The 16,149-nt window shown below is 36.4% G+C and overlaps 2 protein-coding genes across 5 annotated transcripts in view; both read left to right on the top strand.

The window, feature by feature from the left end:
- The first annotated feature begins 1,728 nt into the window (after window positions 1-1,728).
- LOC107664864 (suppressor of cytokine signaling 2-like) lies at window positions 1,729-6,211 on the top strand. Of its 4 annotated transcripts, XM_016455542.1 has the most exons (4): window positions 1,729-2,106; window positions 2,308-2,711; window positions 3,660-3,914; window positions 5,555-6,211. In XM_016455542.1, exons 3-4 carry the CDS (start codon window positions 3,788-3,790, stop codon window positions 6,022-6,024), a joined length of 597 nt encoding a protein of 198 aa, XP_016311028.1. In that variant the 5' UTR covers window positions 1,729-2,106; window positions 2,308-2,711; window positions 3,660-3,787; the 3' UTR covers window positions 6,025-6,211. The 4 variants fall into 4 exon arrangements, with proteins under 4 accessions (XP_016311028.1, XP_016311029.1, XP_016311030.1 ...); XM_016455543.1 differs by lacking the exon at window positions 2,308-2,711; XM_016455544.1 differs by lacking the exon at window positions 1,729-2,106 and having other exon boundaries at window positions 2,114-2,711; window positions 5,558-6,211.
- A 1,059-nt stretch (window positions 6,212-7,270) lies between these two features.
- Window positions 7,271-16,149, top strand: part of LOC107664843 (death domain-containing protein CRADD-like) — a 15,831-nt gene continuing 6,952 nt past the window's right edge. The window contains exons 1-2 of the mRNA XM_016455523.1: window positions 7,271-7,276; window positions 12,341-12,377. Of these exons, the coding sequence (XP_016311009.1) occupies window positions 7,271-7,276; window positions 12,341-12,377 (43 nt within the window). The remainder of the gene's footprint in view (window positions 7,277-12,340; window positions 12,378-16,149) is intronic.

Genomic DNA, 16,149 nt, shown 5'->3' with positions numbered 1-16,149 from the left:
TAATTTTTTCTAAAGAAGAGGATGCTTGACCACAACTTTATTCGCTTTAAAGGAGCAACTAATTGGTTTATAAACACAAATAACATGACCCCATCCATAAAAATAACAAGCAAACCAATTGTCTGGTGTGAGGTCATCTGATGCATCAGACTTACAGTCAGCTCTGCACTCTAAAAAATGCTGGGCTGTTTCAACCCAACTTTAGATCAAATATGGACTAACCCAGCTGTTAGGTTACATTTTTAAACCAAAAGTTGGGTTAGTCCATATTTGACCCAAAGTTGGGTTGAAACAACCCAGCATTTTAAGAGTGTGAGCACTGTGTTAAAGGGATTGTGGGTAACCAAGCAGTTGACAGTAGCCATTGACTTCGTATAGAAATAAATATTATGGAAGTCAATGGCTACCGCCAACTGTTTGGTTACCAACATTCTTTAAACTATCTTCTTTTGTGTTAAACAGAAGAAAGAAACTCACACAGGTTTGGAACAACATGATGGTGAGTAAATGATGACAGAATTTTCATTTTTTGGTGAACAATCCCTTTAATCCACTGTTGCCTTTATACAAGGACTTTACAGACATTAAATCTGGGAAGTGTCTGCCAATATTAATTATAGACTTTCTTAATGTAATGAATTTTAAGCTATCTATCTATCTATCTATCTATCTATCTATCTATCTATCTATCTATCTATCTATCTATCTATCTATCTATCTATCTATCTATCTACCTATCTGTCTATCTGTCTGTCTGTGTTGTAGATATTCAGGTAGTTTATTGTGGTTTGGGCGTTTTTACACACAGACAAAACCTAAAATTATACAGCTTATTTTTTTTTTTCATATGTAGGGCAATAAATCCCTGGCTTAAGGTGGCACTTGTCATGCTTTGACTGTATCTCAGATGAATATAGAGACACAGAACTGTAAGACACAAACCTCAGCAACCACTGTACATTTCTTTAAAAACTGTACGGATTCAGATTATATAAAACATGCCCATCACAGATGTTTGATAAAGAAATAAACATTTTACTGCAGTAATGTATAAACAATTAATAATAAACAAAATAGACTTGGGATGTGCTATACTGAACGTATGGCAGTATATATAGCCTGTCCTTTGCATTTAATTGCTAGTTATGATATTAGGCCTTTATGTAAAGAAATTACAAATAATTAGGCCTCTAATGAAAAACATCCTCACAATCAAATAAAATGAAATTATAATTACATGCAGCGTGGATTGTGATAAAAATATGTGGCTGGCGGATCTTAACAAAACAAATAAACAACCAACAACAAAATAGCCAGTTGGCACGACCTTAAGAGAGCGTCCGCACATCTGACCACGTGATACGATTCCTGGAAAGTATCTTTCTGGCGGGAGCGTATTTGTGTGCCATTCCGAGCATATCGCAGAGATAGGAATCTTGAAGATGGAATTAATTTTGAGGGGGTGGGGGGGACTTCATAGCCAGTGCATGAGTGCTTCCTTTATCACCTGTTTCCGACCGGCATTCTGAAGGGCTAAATTGCACTCTGTGATTCGTTATGTGGCTCCACTTGAGAGTTGAACCGAATAACACCGGGGCTGAAATTCTCAAGGAAGGTTTGGGAGTTTATTTTTTAATGCAGTGCTGGTTACTAGCGCTGTAGCGAGTGTTGGGAAGGGAGGGATTGTGGTCTTGGGCGAAGCAACTCTGAAGGAGTTGGACGCGAATTCACACAGAGAGAGAGAGAGAGAGAGAGAGAGAGAGAGAGAGAGAGAGATTGGTTGGAATGTCACTAAACTGCTGGAGAGAGTTATTATATGTGTCCTTCTCGCTTGGCGCGCGTTGTAACGCGTTTGGACGCACGACGCGTGCGGCGCGCTTCCAGACAGCGCGAGAAAGGCAGTGTCGCTCCCGAAAGAATCAATGCGAATACGAGGAAAAACGCGTCCCGATCTGCTGAGCATCAGGGCGTGCTAGTCTTTTGACAGCTAACCGATCAGTGTTTCCCATTAATAATAAATGACGGGTCTAAATCATGGTGCCACTGAACGTCTGTAACGCGAAACGCGCTGGACTTGATTGCTTATTGCTTTCACTTAGAGAAAAGGTAAGTGATGTGCGCTTTCTCCGACTGTCGCCTTTCAGGCTCAAGTTTATGTTCAAAATGTGCTCTGCTTTATTTCCTCTGGTTCATAATGTCTCAGATAGCAGCGACATCAAATGATCCGTGCATTTAGAAGTATCTTCATTTACACGTTTAGGAGAAAATCCATTCGTTTGTCTTATTTGCTACTCTATCATTTACCAGGAGCTCAGCTGTCAATGCAGTTTCCTAGTAAAGGCAGTTCTGCGTATTTCGCCGTCTCTTAAAGGCAGCCTTTGCTTTTATTCCTCATGCACGTGTGCAAAGAACCATTCACAGAAGACGGACGTTTGTAATGCTAGTGGAGCTTATGAAGATTGTCATTTCGTTCTTTTATCCAATTAAAAACAAGAACAGAAAAACTAACAGTAGCTGACCTGTGGATTATTCAATGGAGATTAACACGAAATGGCCACTTTCATTTGACCACTTTATGAGAGTATTTCAAATAACCAATGAGAAATGAGTTACAGGGGTGAAATGACTATCATATGTGAGCACCACCCTCCTGAGGTGACAGTAGAGGTTGTCAGAATATTAAGGATTTACAGGACAAAAACAATTTTAAGGTAAGACGAAAGAATGGCTAGTTTAACTTAATTTCCGATCATGATAATGAATGTTAAATGACAGAACTGGTATCATTATTGTTTAGTGTGGTATAACGTTCACACAAGCTTTTCATTTAACGTGTTAAAAAAACTATAAATACCATGTCTGAGTAGATGGGAAGGGTTGTAACATTTTCCATTCTGCTGGAGACACAACTATTGAACAAAACAGGACAGTGTTGCTACGCTCACCACAATTGTGTGAGTGCAGCACACACTCTTTCGTTTAGCTGTGTTTCATGCATTTTGCATATTTGTTTCCTGCTTTTAAACGTTTTTTAACGTTTCCCTATTGAATTAAATGTTTAAAATTAAATGAGGGTAATTGTTTTGAAGAATGAAATACCATAAATGAATAAATACACTCTTAAAAATAAAGGTGCTTCACGATGCCATAGAAGAACCTTTTTGTCTAAATGGTTCCATAAAGAACCTTTAACATCTGAAGAACCTTTCTGTTTCACAAAAGGTTCTTTGTGGTGAAAGAAGGTTCTTCAGATTATAAAAAGGTAAGAAAGAGATGGTTCTTTAAAGAACCCTTTTTGACTGAATGGTTCTTTGTGGAACCAAAAATGGTTCTTCTATGGCATCGCTTGAAGAACCGTTTGAAGCACCTTTATTTTTAAGAGTGTACATGCATGTGCTCGTTTTCTTTTAGTGTTACACTCAGGGAATGTGGAAGATTGTAGCACCAACACTCCTTGTACTTCACATTAATTTACACAGTTTTAGGGATACATTGTAGTTTTCAAACATCTTTAATTTGCAGCAGACAAAAATGGAAATATTATATCAACATTTAAAAAAAAAATAGCACAAAAAGCGTTTACAGACGTTGAAACAAAATATGTTAAAACCCAATTTCGTATGTGTTGAAAGGCGTCTAAAACCTGCTTGTATTTTCAGATCGGCGCCGCCTAACAAAATCCGCGGACTCTGTGGAAGACTTCTCACATGTTTTGGTTGATTGTAAGAGTCAGTCGTCTTTGAAGGATAATTATAGACATTGACTGGATGCAGAACGCCGTTCTCCAATGACCTGTCACTCATCCGACTCCACGGAAAGCATCGAGAATGAAAGGCGATCGCAAGCCGAAACCCAAGTCGCGGAGTCCGACCAGAGTCGCATTGCCACTGCCATGAGAGACCTTAAAAACACTGGTAAACGTTTACTGCTCGTTTTACTTACATATTCTTTCCGTTTGTTCCTGTGACACTCGCTGAATTAATGTTGTAGCCTATGCAGCACAGCCACAGGCAGTGATTCATCTGCTTAAAAAAAGAATGATCATATTCATAATCATAATGCGTTAAATTTGATGTTAAAAGTGTTAACAGCCGATTTTAAAAAGATTAACCTTCTATATAAAATGTAAATAAAATGTTTAAAGGTCGTTTTAAGTGTACTTTAATCTCATAAATCAAACTTGCAGCAGGTCCACACTATATCATGCTTTTGGCATGGGTTTGTTGAAATATTCAAAGGAGCTGTGATTTCATTATATGAATATCAAATGGTTGAAAATGTTGATTCAGGACTGCTGTTTATATTGTTATTCATTTGTGTGATTTCATTTGCATCTGGTGTGTTGTTTGTACAGAAGATAATCATGAAAATATCGGAGAAGTGAATGTCAACAAAAAAGTATGTAAATCCAGTAATTAATTTTTACATTAAGGGGCAAAAAAAAATAAAAAATAGTTTTAAGTCAATATTTGAATTTAATACATTAATTAATTCAAATAATTACATATTATGTTTGAAGTGCCTAATTAAAATTAATTCAACATCAACTAGAAAAGATTGAATTGTAATTAAAATTAATTCAACATCAGAAAAGAATATTAAGAACTATATCAGATGTTACAAATACAAAAGTTTTTTGCAATTGCATTTTGTTCACCCCCACATATTGACTTCCAGGGGCATTTTTGTCACTTTCTGTGGCATTTGTCCCACAAGCCCCCATTTCTGACCCTGATATGAAGTATGTAAATGAATAAGTAGGAACTATGCACATTTCCTGACAAAGCCTTTGTTTACATTTTCTGTTTGCTTTTTGTGCAACAAAAGAATGACATTATCATGCCTATGAAGCTTTTGTTATATTTCCTGGTCTGGCTGGAACATTTGTCCTCAGTGGTTTGCATCTCTGTCACATCCCTTTCTGGTTTCAAGTGCATGAGCAAATTTAGTCCAGCACTGCACTGTATGAAAGAGAAACGCAACATACCGTCATTATGATGCTGCAGCGAGATCCATTTTTAGGTTTGTTTGTTGCTGAGAAAAACAATGTGAGTAGCTTTTGGGAACATCTGTCAAGCATCTGCCATCAAAAAAATGTCAGATACTCCCAAGACGAATAGTCATGGTCTAGTTCAGTATTTCAGGAAAAATATGTCATTTATGATACAGTGATACAGTGCAGACTTGTTTAGTCTTGCTACGCCACAGTTGCCATAATGTTTTCAATTAATGTTCATTTAACAGGACATTTCAGAAATGCTTGGTTTTTGCTGCATTATCAGATGTGAATTAGCTCTTTAAATCAGTTGAGATGTTGAAAGACGCATTGCATCCTTTCTAAAAGCCAAAATCTCTGCAGTGACTCAGAAAATGCCTTATAAAACAACAGCCGTTCAAGTATAATAGTCAGGATATGACTGTAGCAGTGACGGTTTTTGTGAGCGTGTCCTTAGAGGGACACGTTATGGGTCTCATGTTACACAAGCAAACAACTGAAACGGATACTGTGGAAGAGGATACGTATGACCATCTCTGTGTCTTCTTTTCTTGGAAGCAGGCTGGTATTGGGGCAGCCTTACAGCCAATGAAGCCAAGGAGATCTTGCAGGACACGTCGGAGGGCACGTTTTTGGTTCGAGACAGCTCTCAGAGGGACTACCTCTTCACCATCTCTGCCATGACATCTGCGGGACCCACCAACCTGCGTATCGAATACAAGGACGGCAAGTTCAAGCTAGACTCCGTGGTGCTGGTCAAACCCAAACTCAAGCAGTTCGACAGCGTCGTCCATCTCGTGGAGCATTATGTGCAGCTGTCACGGACATCTTGTAAGGGCAGCACTACCCCTCTCGCCCCATCCAAAGGCACCGTGCAGCTGCTGCTCATGACTCCGGTGTACACGGCCACACCATCTCTGCAGCATCTGTGTCGTATTGCCATCAATAAAACCACACGGCGGGTACAAGAACTCCCTTTGCCAAACCGGCTGAAGGATTACCTGACAGACTACACTTATAATGTATAGAACCAGATGGACAATGATTACCATAAGTGCTGGGGTTCTATGGAACATAGACCCAGTGATAATGAGGTGCTGATGTCCTGTTTAGGATCTTTTGCCTGGGATTCCTCATCTTGTGCCCAAGGACTACTTTAAAAGGATAGTTCACTGAAAAAATTAAAATCTGTCATTAATTACTCACCCTCATGACGTTCCAAACATTTTTGGCTTTCTTTCTTCTGTGGAACACAAGAAAATATATTCTGTTTTTGTCCATATAATGAAAGCCAATGGGTACAAAAGAACACTGTACTCCATTGGCTTTCATTGTATCAACATTTTTCAAAACATATTCCATTTTCTATGTTAAGATTTGACATAAGGGTGAGTAAAAATGACAGAATTTTAATCTCTGGCTGAACTATCCCATTAATACGGAGAATATCATAACAATGTTAAGTGTCCTTCATTGCGCACTTAACAAGTTTACAGCCTGTAGATATTTTACAGTCAATTTTTTAATGAGCGAGTGAGCAGTATCTGTAAGGAGCATTGGCCTACACGAACATCTGTGAGTTTCTACCTGTAATACGCACATCAGATATACAGGTGGAAGAGTTCAGCCAAAAATGAATAGTTCAACCATATATCATTCCAAACTCTTGGATTTTCTTTATTCTGTAGAACATAAAAGAAGATATTTTGAAGATTGATGCAGCTGTTTTTGTCTATATATTGAAGTCAATGGGGTCCAAAACTATCAAGCTCCAAAAAGGACATAAAAGTATACTCTTAAAAATAAAGGTTCCAAAAGGAGTTTTTTTTTTTTGCAGTGATGCCATAAAGGAACTATTTTAGGTTCCCCAAAGAACCTTTCAGTGAACAGTTCTTTAAAAAAACAACATTTTCCTATAGTTTGAAGAACATTTTAATAATCTAAAGATCCTTTTTCCACTATAAAGAACTTTTGTGCAATTGAAACCATGGATGGTTCCATGGATGTTAAAGGTTCTTTGTGAAACCATCTAAAGAACCTTTATTTTTAGCATGAAATAAATTCATTCGATTCATCTGGCATATTCCAAATCTTCTGAAATTTAAGGGTTATTTACTCTCCAATCGTTGATCAAAGCACACAAATGCAGACCACATTAACTATGCTGGCACAAACGGCCACTGGCGTCAAACCTCATTGGGATGTTAATTAATGTTTGAGGTATTTTCTTTTATGTTCCACAGAAGAAACCAAGTTATATGAGTTTGGAACAACATGAGGGTAACATGAGTAAATGATGTCAGAATTTTCATTTTTGGGTGAACTATCCTTTTATTGCAGCAGATGTCTGGGATGTTCTGCATCCTGTGTTTGAGACATTGGAGTTTGAAACTGTATGCTTTTTGACTATGTTTTATTTGCTCATTATCCATGTTATATGTTTGTACTGTAGTCATAGATGATCATTTGATGTCATGGTTGCCCAAGGAACTGCTGGGAACAGGGAAGTACCTTGCGATATGATTTACTGTATATCCCAATACGTGTCATCATGATAATGTAATACCTACTGAAAAATTACATGAAAAATAGCCCTTTTTGGTCGATTTGAAACAAAAAATGTATTGAACATTTACAATACCTTTCAAAAGTTTGGGGTTAGATTTTTTAATAATTTTATTCAGCTAGGATACATTAAATTGATCAAAAGTGTCAGTAAAGATATATAATGCTACAAAGGATTTTCTGTCTTTTGAACTTTATATTCATCAAAGAATCCTGAAAAAAATGTAATGCAGTTTCATCAAACATATTATTAAGCAGCACAATGATTTCTGAAGGATCGTGTGACACTGAAGACTGGAGTAATGACTGCTGAAAATTCACCTCATTACAGGAATAAATTACATTAATATATTATCAAATAGAAAACAGTTTGAAATTTCACATTACTTTTTTGCTGTATTTTTGATCAAATTAATGCAGCCTTGCTGAGCATAAGAGCCTTCTTTCAAAAACATACTAACCCCTAACATACTAACTTTTGAATGCCAGTGTACATAAAATACCTTTTAATTTATAAGCCCAAACTTGCTTAAACAGGTCCTGACCATTCCCCAACATTTAAGGGTGCGTACTTTTGCAAATGAAATATACCACCGGCTTAGTATTTTATTGCACAATCTGAACCAAGAGGTAATTTAGCAGCTTGGTTTGTTTCAGCTTTAGTTGCATATGGTCAACAAGTATTGGCCTGTGTTAACCCTACCTCACGAGGGCGTCGTAATAAACCTGCATGCTGATTGGTCGTATTTGGAGAATATTTGATTCTATACTGAATTGCAATTTTTGACACAGACCAAAAATAACGTACTAGGTCAGAAGCTTCTTATTCTCTTCTCACTGCTATTTGTGGAGCGGTTATAAGAAAAATTGGATTTTCCTGTCAAGTTCCTCACTAATCTGACCTCCTGTTTTGGTTTAATGAAACATACGTAATTTGATCCCTTCAACAATGGGCCGCTCAATGTATTCTATTCACTATTGTGCTTGGGTGCTAAATTCTTGCATTTTCTCTTTATGCTTAGTCTTTCAGTTAAAGCATTCGAATAGTATTATCTCAAAAGCATTGTGATAAAAATGATTACCGACTGGTGGCTTGATTTTGCCATTATTTTTAAATTAAACAGTTCCCTATTTTATATGACTTAATTTAATAAACCAATCCACCAGAAATTCCTAAATCACTGAGAAATCGATCTCAGATCAGCATAAAAGGTCTTTCTGTCAACATCTCTCAGATCCAGTATACTCTTGTCAATTTTATTCGTCGTCTTCCTTGAGGACATGGTATATCTAAGCCTGATATGATCTCTTTGCCACTACAAAAGTCCACTAATATAATTACAATTTTTTACAATTACTAATTTTACAACATAGTGCTGCATCGGGGTGAATGGATTTTCTCCCAAAAAAGTGAGAAATAAAAACAAGCATAGCTTTAATTCCTCTTCTGCGTCTTTTTTGGTAATGTGGACTTAGTGAAAAAAAAAGCAAAAAACAAATTCACTCTTTAATTTCGGCCCCCAAATGAGCCAATCGTGTGCAGAACTGATAATAACACCCATAATCAAGGTCACACACCACAACCTGGTAACCTCTCAAACCTTCAGAAAACCCACATCTTATACAGATTTCTGGTTTCTAATGTTCTGAAAAAATACAGATAATCCAACTGTATTTGGTGTTTGGAAATTGTTTGTTTGGTTGTTTAGTTAGTAGGAAGATTCACTTGTGCTTTTTTAACACAACAGTGTTTGCATGCATGACTTTGTTTTGCATGATTTCATGTATGAAAAACATGTATGAAATTTGCCCAGTCCACTTTCCATTTCTACAGCTTTTCTTGTCCCCTCCATGTTTTTTTTTTTCTTAGCTTGCACCAAAGCATGGAATTTCTGAGTAACATTTTGAGTCACTTCATATTTTCCAGGAATTTTTAGAGTGAATTGTGTGTACAAAGGCTATATATTTGCAGACGTTTCCTCGAGAGGCAACTGTTTACCCGATCAGCGCAAGAAAGTGACTATTTCTCTGTTAAATATTGACACCATTCCCAAGAAAGAGCTGCTAAAAGCAGGAGTTCTCCTTGTCGCAGCACAAATTACTGTAGTTGTTTAGTCAAAGATAACATGGAGATAGCACTGTTTTCCAGGTAATCTAAACTTCATTGGATTTTACGTGGAAATTGGATGTAATTGACCCCACAAGTGCACCGTCGTTTCTGCAGTCACAAACACATTTAAGTGTTGGCTTCAGCATGTTAGAAGAACAACGTCATCCTATCCAAGTTCTCTTTTTTATTTTCACTACCCCCAAGACTGAAGAATCTGAAAACCATATCTGAGTCTTTAGAAATAAAGTCAATGTTTAAAGTTACACCAACAAAACTGTTAAGTTGACATTCTCTCTCTCTCTCTCACTCGCTTGCGCTCTCTCTCTCTCTCTCTCTCTATTTGTGTGTGTGTGCATATATATATATATATATATATATATATAGTGTCATGGTAACCATACTTTGTCAAAATATCAGATTAAATTATTTATAAAATATCATAAAGCTAAATTACGTAACACTTTATAACAAATGACATCAAAACATTGACATTATTTCTATATAATTTATGTACCACATTTAAAAATATTGAGCATTTTTTCAAAGTCCTGCAAGGAGTCATTGAAGTATCTATCTATCTATCTATCTATCTATCTATCTATCTATCTATCTATCTATCTATCTATAGTTTTCCAGGGAAACAATTATATTTTTGTTTGTTATATTTTAGACAAAACATTGAATTAAAGGTAGTTGGATGGGATTTCAGAATAAATCTTCCAAGTGACAGGGAATAAGAATGTAGAAAGATGCACAAACACATATGTTTACCTGAAATTTGTCAGTGGTTGAGGGCAAGAGGACCTGAACTGACCCAGTGAGGAATATTCTGGAGCTCACATCTCTTATCTCTTTACATGACCGGACCTGACACTGGCTTGGTGAATATCTTAACAGCTCATTCAGTCAAGTAAACAGGATTTAAAAGGTCAGCTCAGGGACGAAGGCTATTGATCGCTCACCTCATATCACATGCACAGAAAACAATTCAATGGGCCACTTCAGCTTAAAGTCTTTATGTTGTACTGTACATCTGATAAAAACACAGCCTATTGTATGTTTGCATTACAAAGCACGCTTCACAAAAGCATGTGACACCTTTTGCATCATTATGGCATTATCAAGACCAGATTATGATAATATCAAACTGTTCATTCAAATTTGAGACAGGTGTGGTGCAACTTGCAGAAACACAACATATTGGACATCATTCAGAGCTAAGGGTGATAATTATGAAACAGATTCTAAACATTAGGTGATAAAACATTAGATTAGATGAATTCGATTAAACTAAAAATTTTAAATGTTTGAAACATGCAATGACTGTACAGTATGCAAATATCCATGTCCTTAATCGGCCCTGTAGATGCTTCCAATTTAGTTTGAAGTCCATAATGGATTCTCTGAAGGGGAAATCCCTGCAAACAGATTTTAAAACGCTTAGTGTAAAACGTGCTTGATGCTAAGGCAGGCCTTATGTATGTTGTATAAGGAGCCATACCATAAATGTAATGAATTAAACATATAGGGCATTATTTGCGTGAGGAAATGCTGCAAAAGGCAATGATGGTATGGACCCTCAGGATTATACATGCAAATATTACCACGGGGGATTTACATAGATACATCCAGCTTCTTGCAGCTCATATGCCATAATATTCAAATAATCCGCTCTTCCTGGAACAACTGTTGCTCTACAAAAAGAAAGCTTAGCGTTTCAAACAAGTGGTTTAACCGAACGTCATGAGGACAAGAAAATATACAACAGAACTTTCCTAATCAGGAGATCTAATCCTAGTCAGCAATAGGCAGCTTTATATACAATATAGCCTACAATGTTTTTGTAAGAGTCATCACAGGACAAACTGGAAAGACAAGAGCATCACTCAATTATATCACTCGCTCTACATCATGTGGAAAGAAGAGAGAAAAGGAGAGACAGAAAAAGAAAGGATTGTAGTTATTATCCTTCAGAAAAGTTTACCGTGGTAACAGTTTAAGCCTAAACATCAGAGTTGCTCTAGTTAGGCCTATTGTTACCACAATAAACTATATATTTATGCATAAGTAAAGACAAAAACATTACAAATATTTATACAAATGTGGTGCATTAATAATACAGAACGGTTGTTTTAGGGGGGCGTGGCAGAGTCTTAACTTTGATAAAGAATATCTCTTTGGTTTTGAGAATTTAGTCTTTGCAACTTCAGGGATCTTATCTATGCACAATCAGCTTGTAACACTCCAAAGAGAAAGGAAAACTTGAAATCGCATCATATGACCCCTTTAATATTTTAATATATTAGCCTACCTAGAAAATCCAGCTTTATATTGAGGGTGTCTTTGTCTGAAAAGGATAAAAACAACTGTATTATGTTAGGTTATAATACAATTTCGCAGGATATTTTTTGTTTGTGACCATCATTTCTGCACAATTATTAGCCTTAAATTACCCAATTTATGTACACACATTACACAAATGCGGGAACAACAATGATGCCGAAAACTAGTTCCTCCTGCACCTCGTTTCCAGCCGGTAGAAATAAATGCGACATGACGCGGAAAAGTCATACACAATGTATTACACACAACAGCACAAACTTGTGATATTTATGTGATATATATTCATAAACATCACTTTATGTGCATTTACCAACAACAACCGATAGGCTGAAGACAAGGAGCCTCCCCCTCCGTCCTTCACAGGTGAGTCCTGCGGGGCGGGCGTGCGTTCTTGTGTTCGTTTGAGCTAAATCTGACACAGAACATCCCTTTGGGCTATCCTTAATTGCAAAAATGATTCATAAATAATATCAACAAAACGTAAGTAAGTACAAGTAAGCACAAATGCCCAAAATGTTCTCATTTGGATAGCTAAGCGTATGTGTGGGGGTCATGTCCCCACAAAATGAAGTGAAATGAAAATTAAAACATGTATGAACGTTTTGTGTGAGGTTTATAGAAAACACAATTTCCTCATTAAATTAATAAATAAAGAAAATAAAAATCATCACAATAACTACACACACTCACACTGTTTTCCATGTTTTATGGGGACATTAATGGTTTATATACTGTACAAACTATATTTTCTATCCCCTGACCCTAACCGTACCCCTAAACCTACCCCTCACACAAAACTTTCTTCTGTTTTAGATTAAAAAAAAAAGATAATTCTTTATGGTTTATAAGCTTGCTTTCTCATGGTGACCAAAAAAATGTGCCTCCACAAGGTCAAAATTGACTGGTATTAGGGGACATTTGATCCTCATAACGTAGGGAATACCAGGTACACACAAACACAAAAACATGTGTGTGAACATTATTGTTAACATAAGAGTGGGTGTGGCCATTTGTAACTTCAATGTGTGAGGCTTCTGGTGTCATTTTAGTAAGAAAAGTCTTTAGTGTTACTCTTCTATTTATTTATCTATAGCTCCTAATGAATCGGAATTCTTGCACGTTCACAGAAAATAGTTCCGTCTTGCCTGTACTGTTTGGACAAATGTCTCCAGACACTGAGGAGGACATGTCTCACATGTGTGTGAGAGCACAGATATATAATATAAAAATACATATAATATATAATAGATAAATTAAAAAAAAAATAAAAAATAGAATAGATATTAATAATATTATTATACTATAATTGTATAGCTTTTAATTTATTTTATATTTCATTATATAGTTATTATTTCACTAATATGAAATATAAACAAATAAAAATAAAAATAAATAAATATAACAATCTAACAGATCATTAACTAAAACATACATGTATTTTATTTGTAACATTATTCTAAGCCATTTCAAGGCACCAGTTGCACTACATGTAAAGTTTTTTGTAGTCAGACGTGTTTCTGTTCCCTCATATTCCCTCTCAGTTTCACCTGATTTCACTTTCTGTCTCATAATGAAACCATTCATCTTTTAATTGAGATGAGGTTATGAAAGCTGGAGGTCAAGTCATTACATCTCCTATTTCTGACCAGAGGGTTAAATAAAAAGTGCTTTAATTGCCCTTCCTCTGATCCCTAACACTAAACCCTCTGTTACTAATTCTAGCAGAGAACCTAAATGCATTTAGAGCATTGCAAATTTCCATATGATTTGAAGACTAATGTTTTTGCGCATTTACAGTCTGTGAAATGCCTTATTTACATCCACAACAGTCTGGTTTCGGCCGCACAGATGTTTGTGAAAACAAAGGAGTTCTCTGCGTGCACTGCGTATATTTCAGCTGCTGTTTTGCTGAAAGGCGGCTTATTATCTGCTGTCTGTTGTTTTCCCATGTGAGAATGGAACACCCACTAAAAACCCTACATTGACACTCCACATCCCCCCTTTTTAGTCAGTCAACCAAACGCCAAAACACATTTGAAAAAAAAAAAAAAAACCTTCCCTCCTAGAAAAAACAAGACGTAAAAAGAAAAACAGAAGGAGAGCAAAGAATAAAAAAGAAAAAGAAAAGGGCTGAAGTTGTGTTTTGAGTCTCTCAAGGCCAGGCCGGCTTGGTGCGCTGCCCTGGTTTTCCATGAAAGCTGCATTAATTCCTGGCACTAGCTCTGCGGCCCAGCACTTTCGCTGAGCATCCTCCTTTCTAGGAAAAATATAATCAAAGCCGTTTGTTGGCTGCTCTCCCTCTCCCTCCTGTCTCCAGTTACTGAGCTGAAGATTTTATTGACTTACTGTGGTTCAGATGGTAATAAATTGGGGGATGGGGTGGGGTTAGAAAGAAAGCATAAAAGAAACGGAGAGGAAAAAAAGAAGCATGCTTGCAAATTTCTAGGAAGTCGAGGACGATCGCTACTCTGAGCAATCATTCTTCACACTTAAGCACTCACTTTAATTTTAAGCTCTTGTTAGCTTAATAGGTTTGAGTCGTCAGTGGCCGTTCAGGGACACAAACAATTATGGTGCTTTGTTCTTCCTTTCCTACTTTTTTTTTCTTCAGCTGCTCATATTATTAATATTCATGTCACTGTGAATTTGGATCTTAACATCAATGATGTCATTCTGTTGGCATGGGAACGTGTTTTTCATTCAACTGGCTTTCATTCTCCATCGTTGTGACAGGCCCTCAATCTGCAGTGTCACGGACACATTAATAAATGATACGCATGTTCTGGTTAAATTTAACAAAGCACGGTCCTCATGATCTTATTACCTACTTTCGAATCCAGATCAGTCAAATGGGGACACAATATCCTCGTTTTAAAGTCCATTTGCACACCTGCGAGGCATGTGTATTTGCATGTTTATTTATGAGATGCCCGCTTTAAGGAAAATGATGCAAATTGTGTCTTAAGCCTTCACTTACGGGTTCCTGGAACTTATCGTACCTGATGCTGTAAGGTTGTGAATTTTAAATTGTTTACAAGGCTAAATGTTCTGTGGCAGGCTTCTAGACAAATTTATCACAACTGGCTTCCATTATAGCAGAAGTAAGCATGTTCAGAAACCTTGGTGACTGCTTGTTAGTGCAGTTGTGAGTCATTGTGGGAGCTTTCCTTTCCAAACTGACTTGTATGAGATCTTGATCAGACAAAACGCCATATTTTTTGTAGTTGTTTTGTTCTTTACTTTGCCGGTTTTAGCCAAAGAACTGTCAAAAATGGTGAAGTATTAAAACTAATAATCTAACATGAAATAAAAAAATTGATATATATATATATATATATATATATATATACTGTATATGTATGTTCACTATTAAACTAACTATTAGCATAGCATTATAGCATTGTTTTTGCATTCCCTATCTGAACATATCTTGAAGATATTTTTATGTTGAGAAACACTGGTCTAGTAACGTGTCCACCAGACTGGTGCTACCAGTCATCAGACTACGATGACTGTAGTAGCCTATCTGTTATTTGCACAGCTGCATTTGCGTGTGTCTTATATCTTCAGGTCAATCCCTTATACGTTGTTAGTCACCCTCTGTAATACTCAGCAGCTGCCGATTCATCTCAAAAGCTTTTGCACTGTTCTGTACATGTTTACTTTTACAGTGTATGGCAGTGTCGCCCACAAAGACTATAAAAAAGCTTGAGAACTAAAGTAGATATCCAGAGCATAATATTATCTGATGGCATATGGAATACATATGGTAAACATTCACATACAATCCTGTTTCTGTATAACAGAAGCACAGAATTTTGTCTTTTGTGTGCTATATGACTGCTGGACTGCAAGTGCAACCAAAATAAAATATCTGTTGTTTCAAACCTGTATGGTGTTTTTTTTTCAAGTGGACACAAATATACGATTTTTTTTAAGAAATAAGAGATCCCGAGTTCATAGTGAGCAAGTAATGTCAATCTCCAAACAGAACAAAAAAAAAGTTGTCCATACAAATTATAATTTATTATATATATTTTTAGAACCCCTGAATGGTTCCAACTCATAATCATAATCAACTCATATTCACCACCATTCTAAACTTTGGGGTCTTTAAGTATTTTGTATGTTTTTA

This window comes from Sinocyclocheilus anshuiensis, unplaced genomic scaffold (genome assembly GCF_001515605.1).
Source record: "Sinocyclocheilus anshuiensis isolate Anshui unplaced genomic scaffold, SAMN03320099.WGS_v1.1 scaffold299, whole genome shotgun sequence".
In the NCBI taxonomy this organism is placed as follows: Eukaryota; Metazoa; Chordata; class Actinopteri; order Cypriniformes; family Cyprinidae; genus Sinocyclocheilus; species Sinocyclocheilus anshuiensis.
The sequence above is the reverse complement of the archived record's forward strand: the minus strand, read 5'-3'. Positions and strand labels throughout refer to the sequence as shown.

What these genes read in the sequence shown, in the direction of transcription:
- LOC107664864 (XM_016455543.1), top strand. Translation starts at nt 3,788, where the DNA reads ATGACCTGTCACTCATCCGACTCCACGGAAAGCATCGAGAATGAAAGG. An exon ending in GAGAGACCTTAAAAACACTG is followed by an intron (nt 3,915 to 5,554) that starts GTAAACGTTTAC and finishes TTTTCTTGGAAG; the next exon opens with CAGGCTGGTATTGGGGCAGC.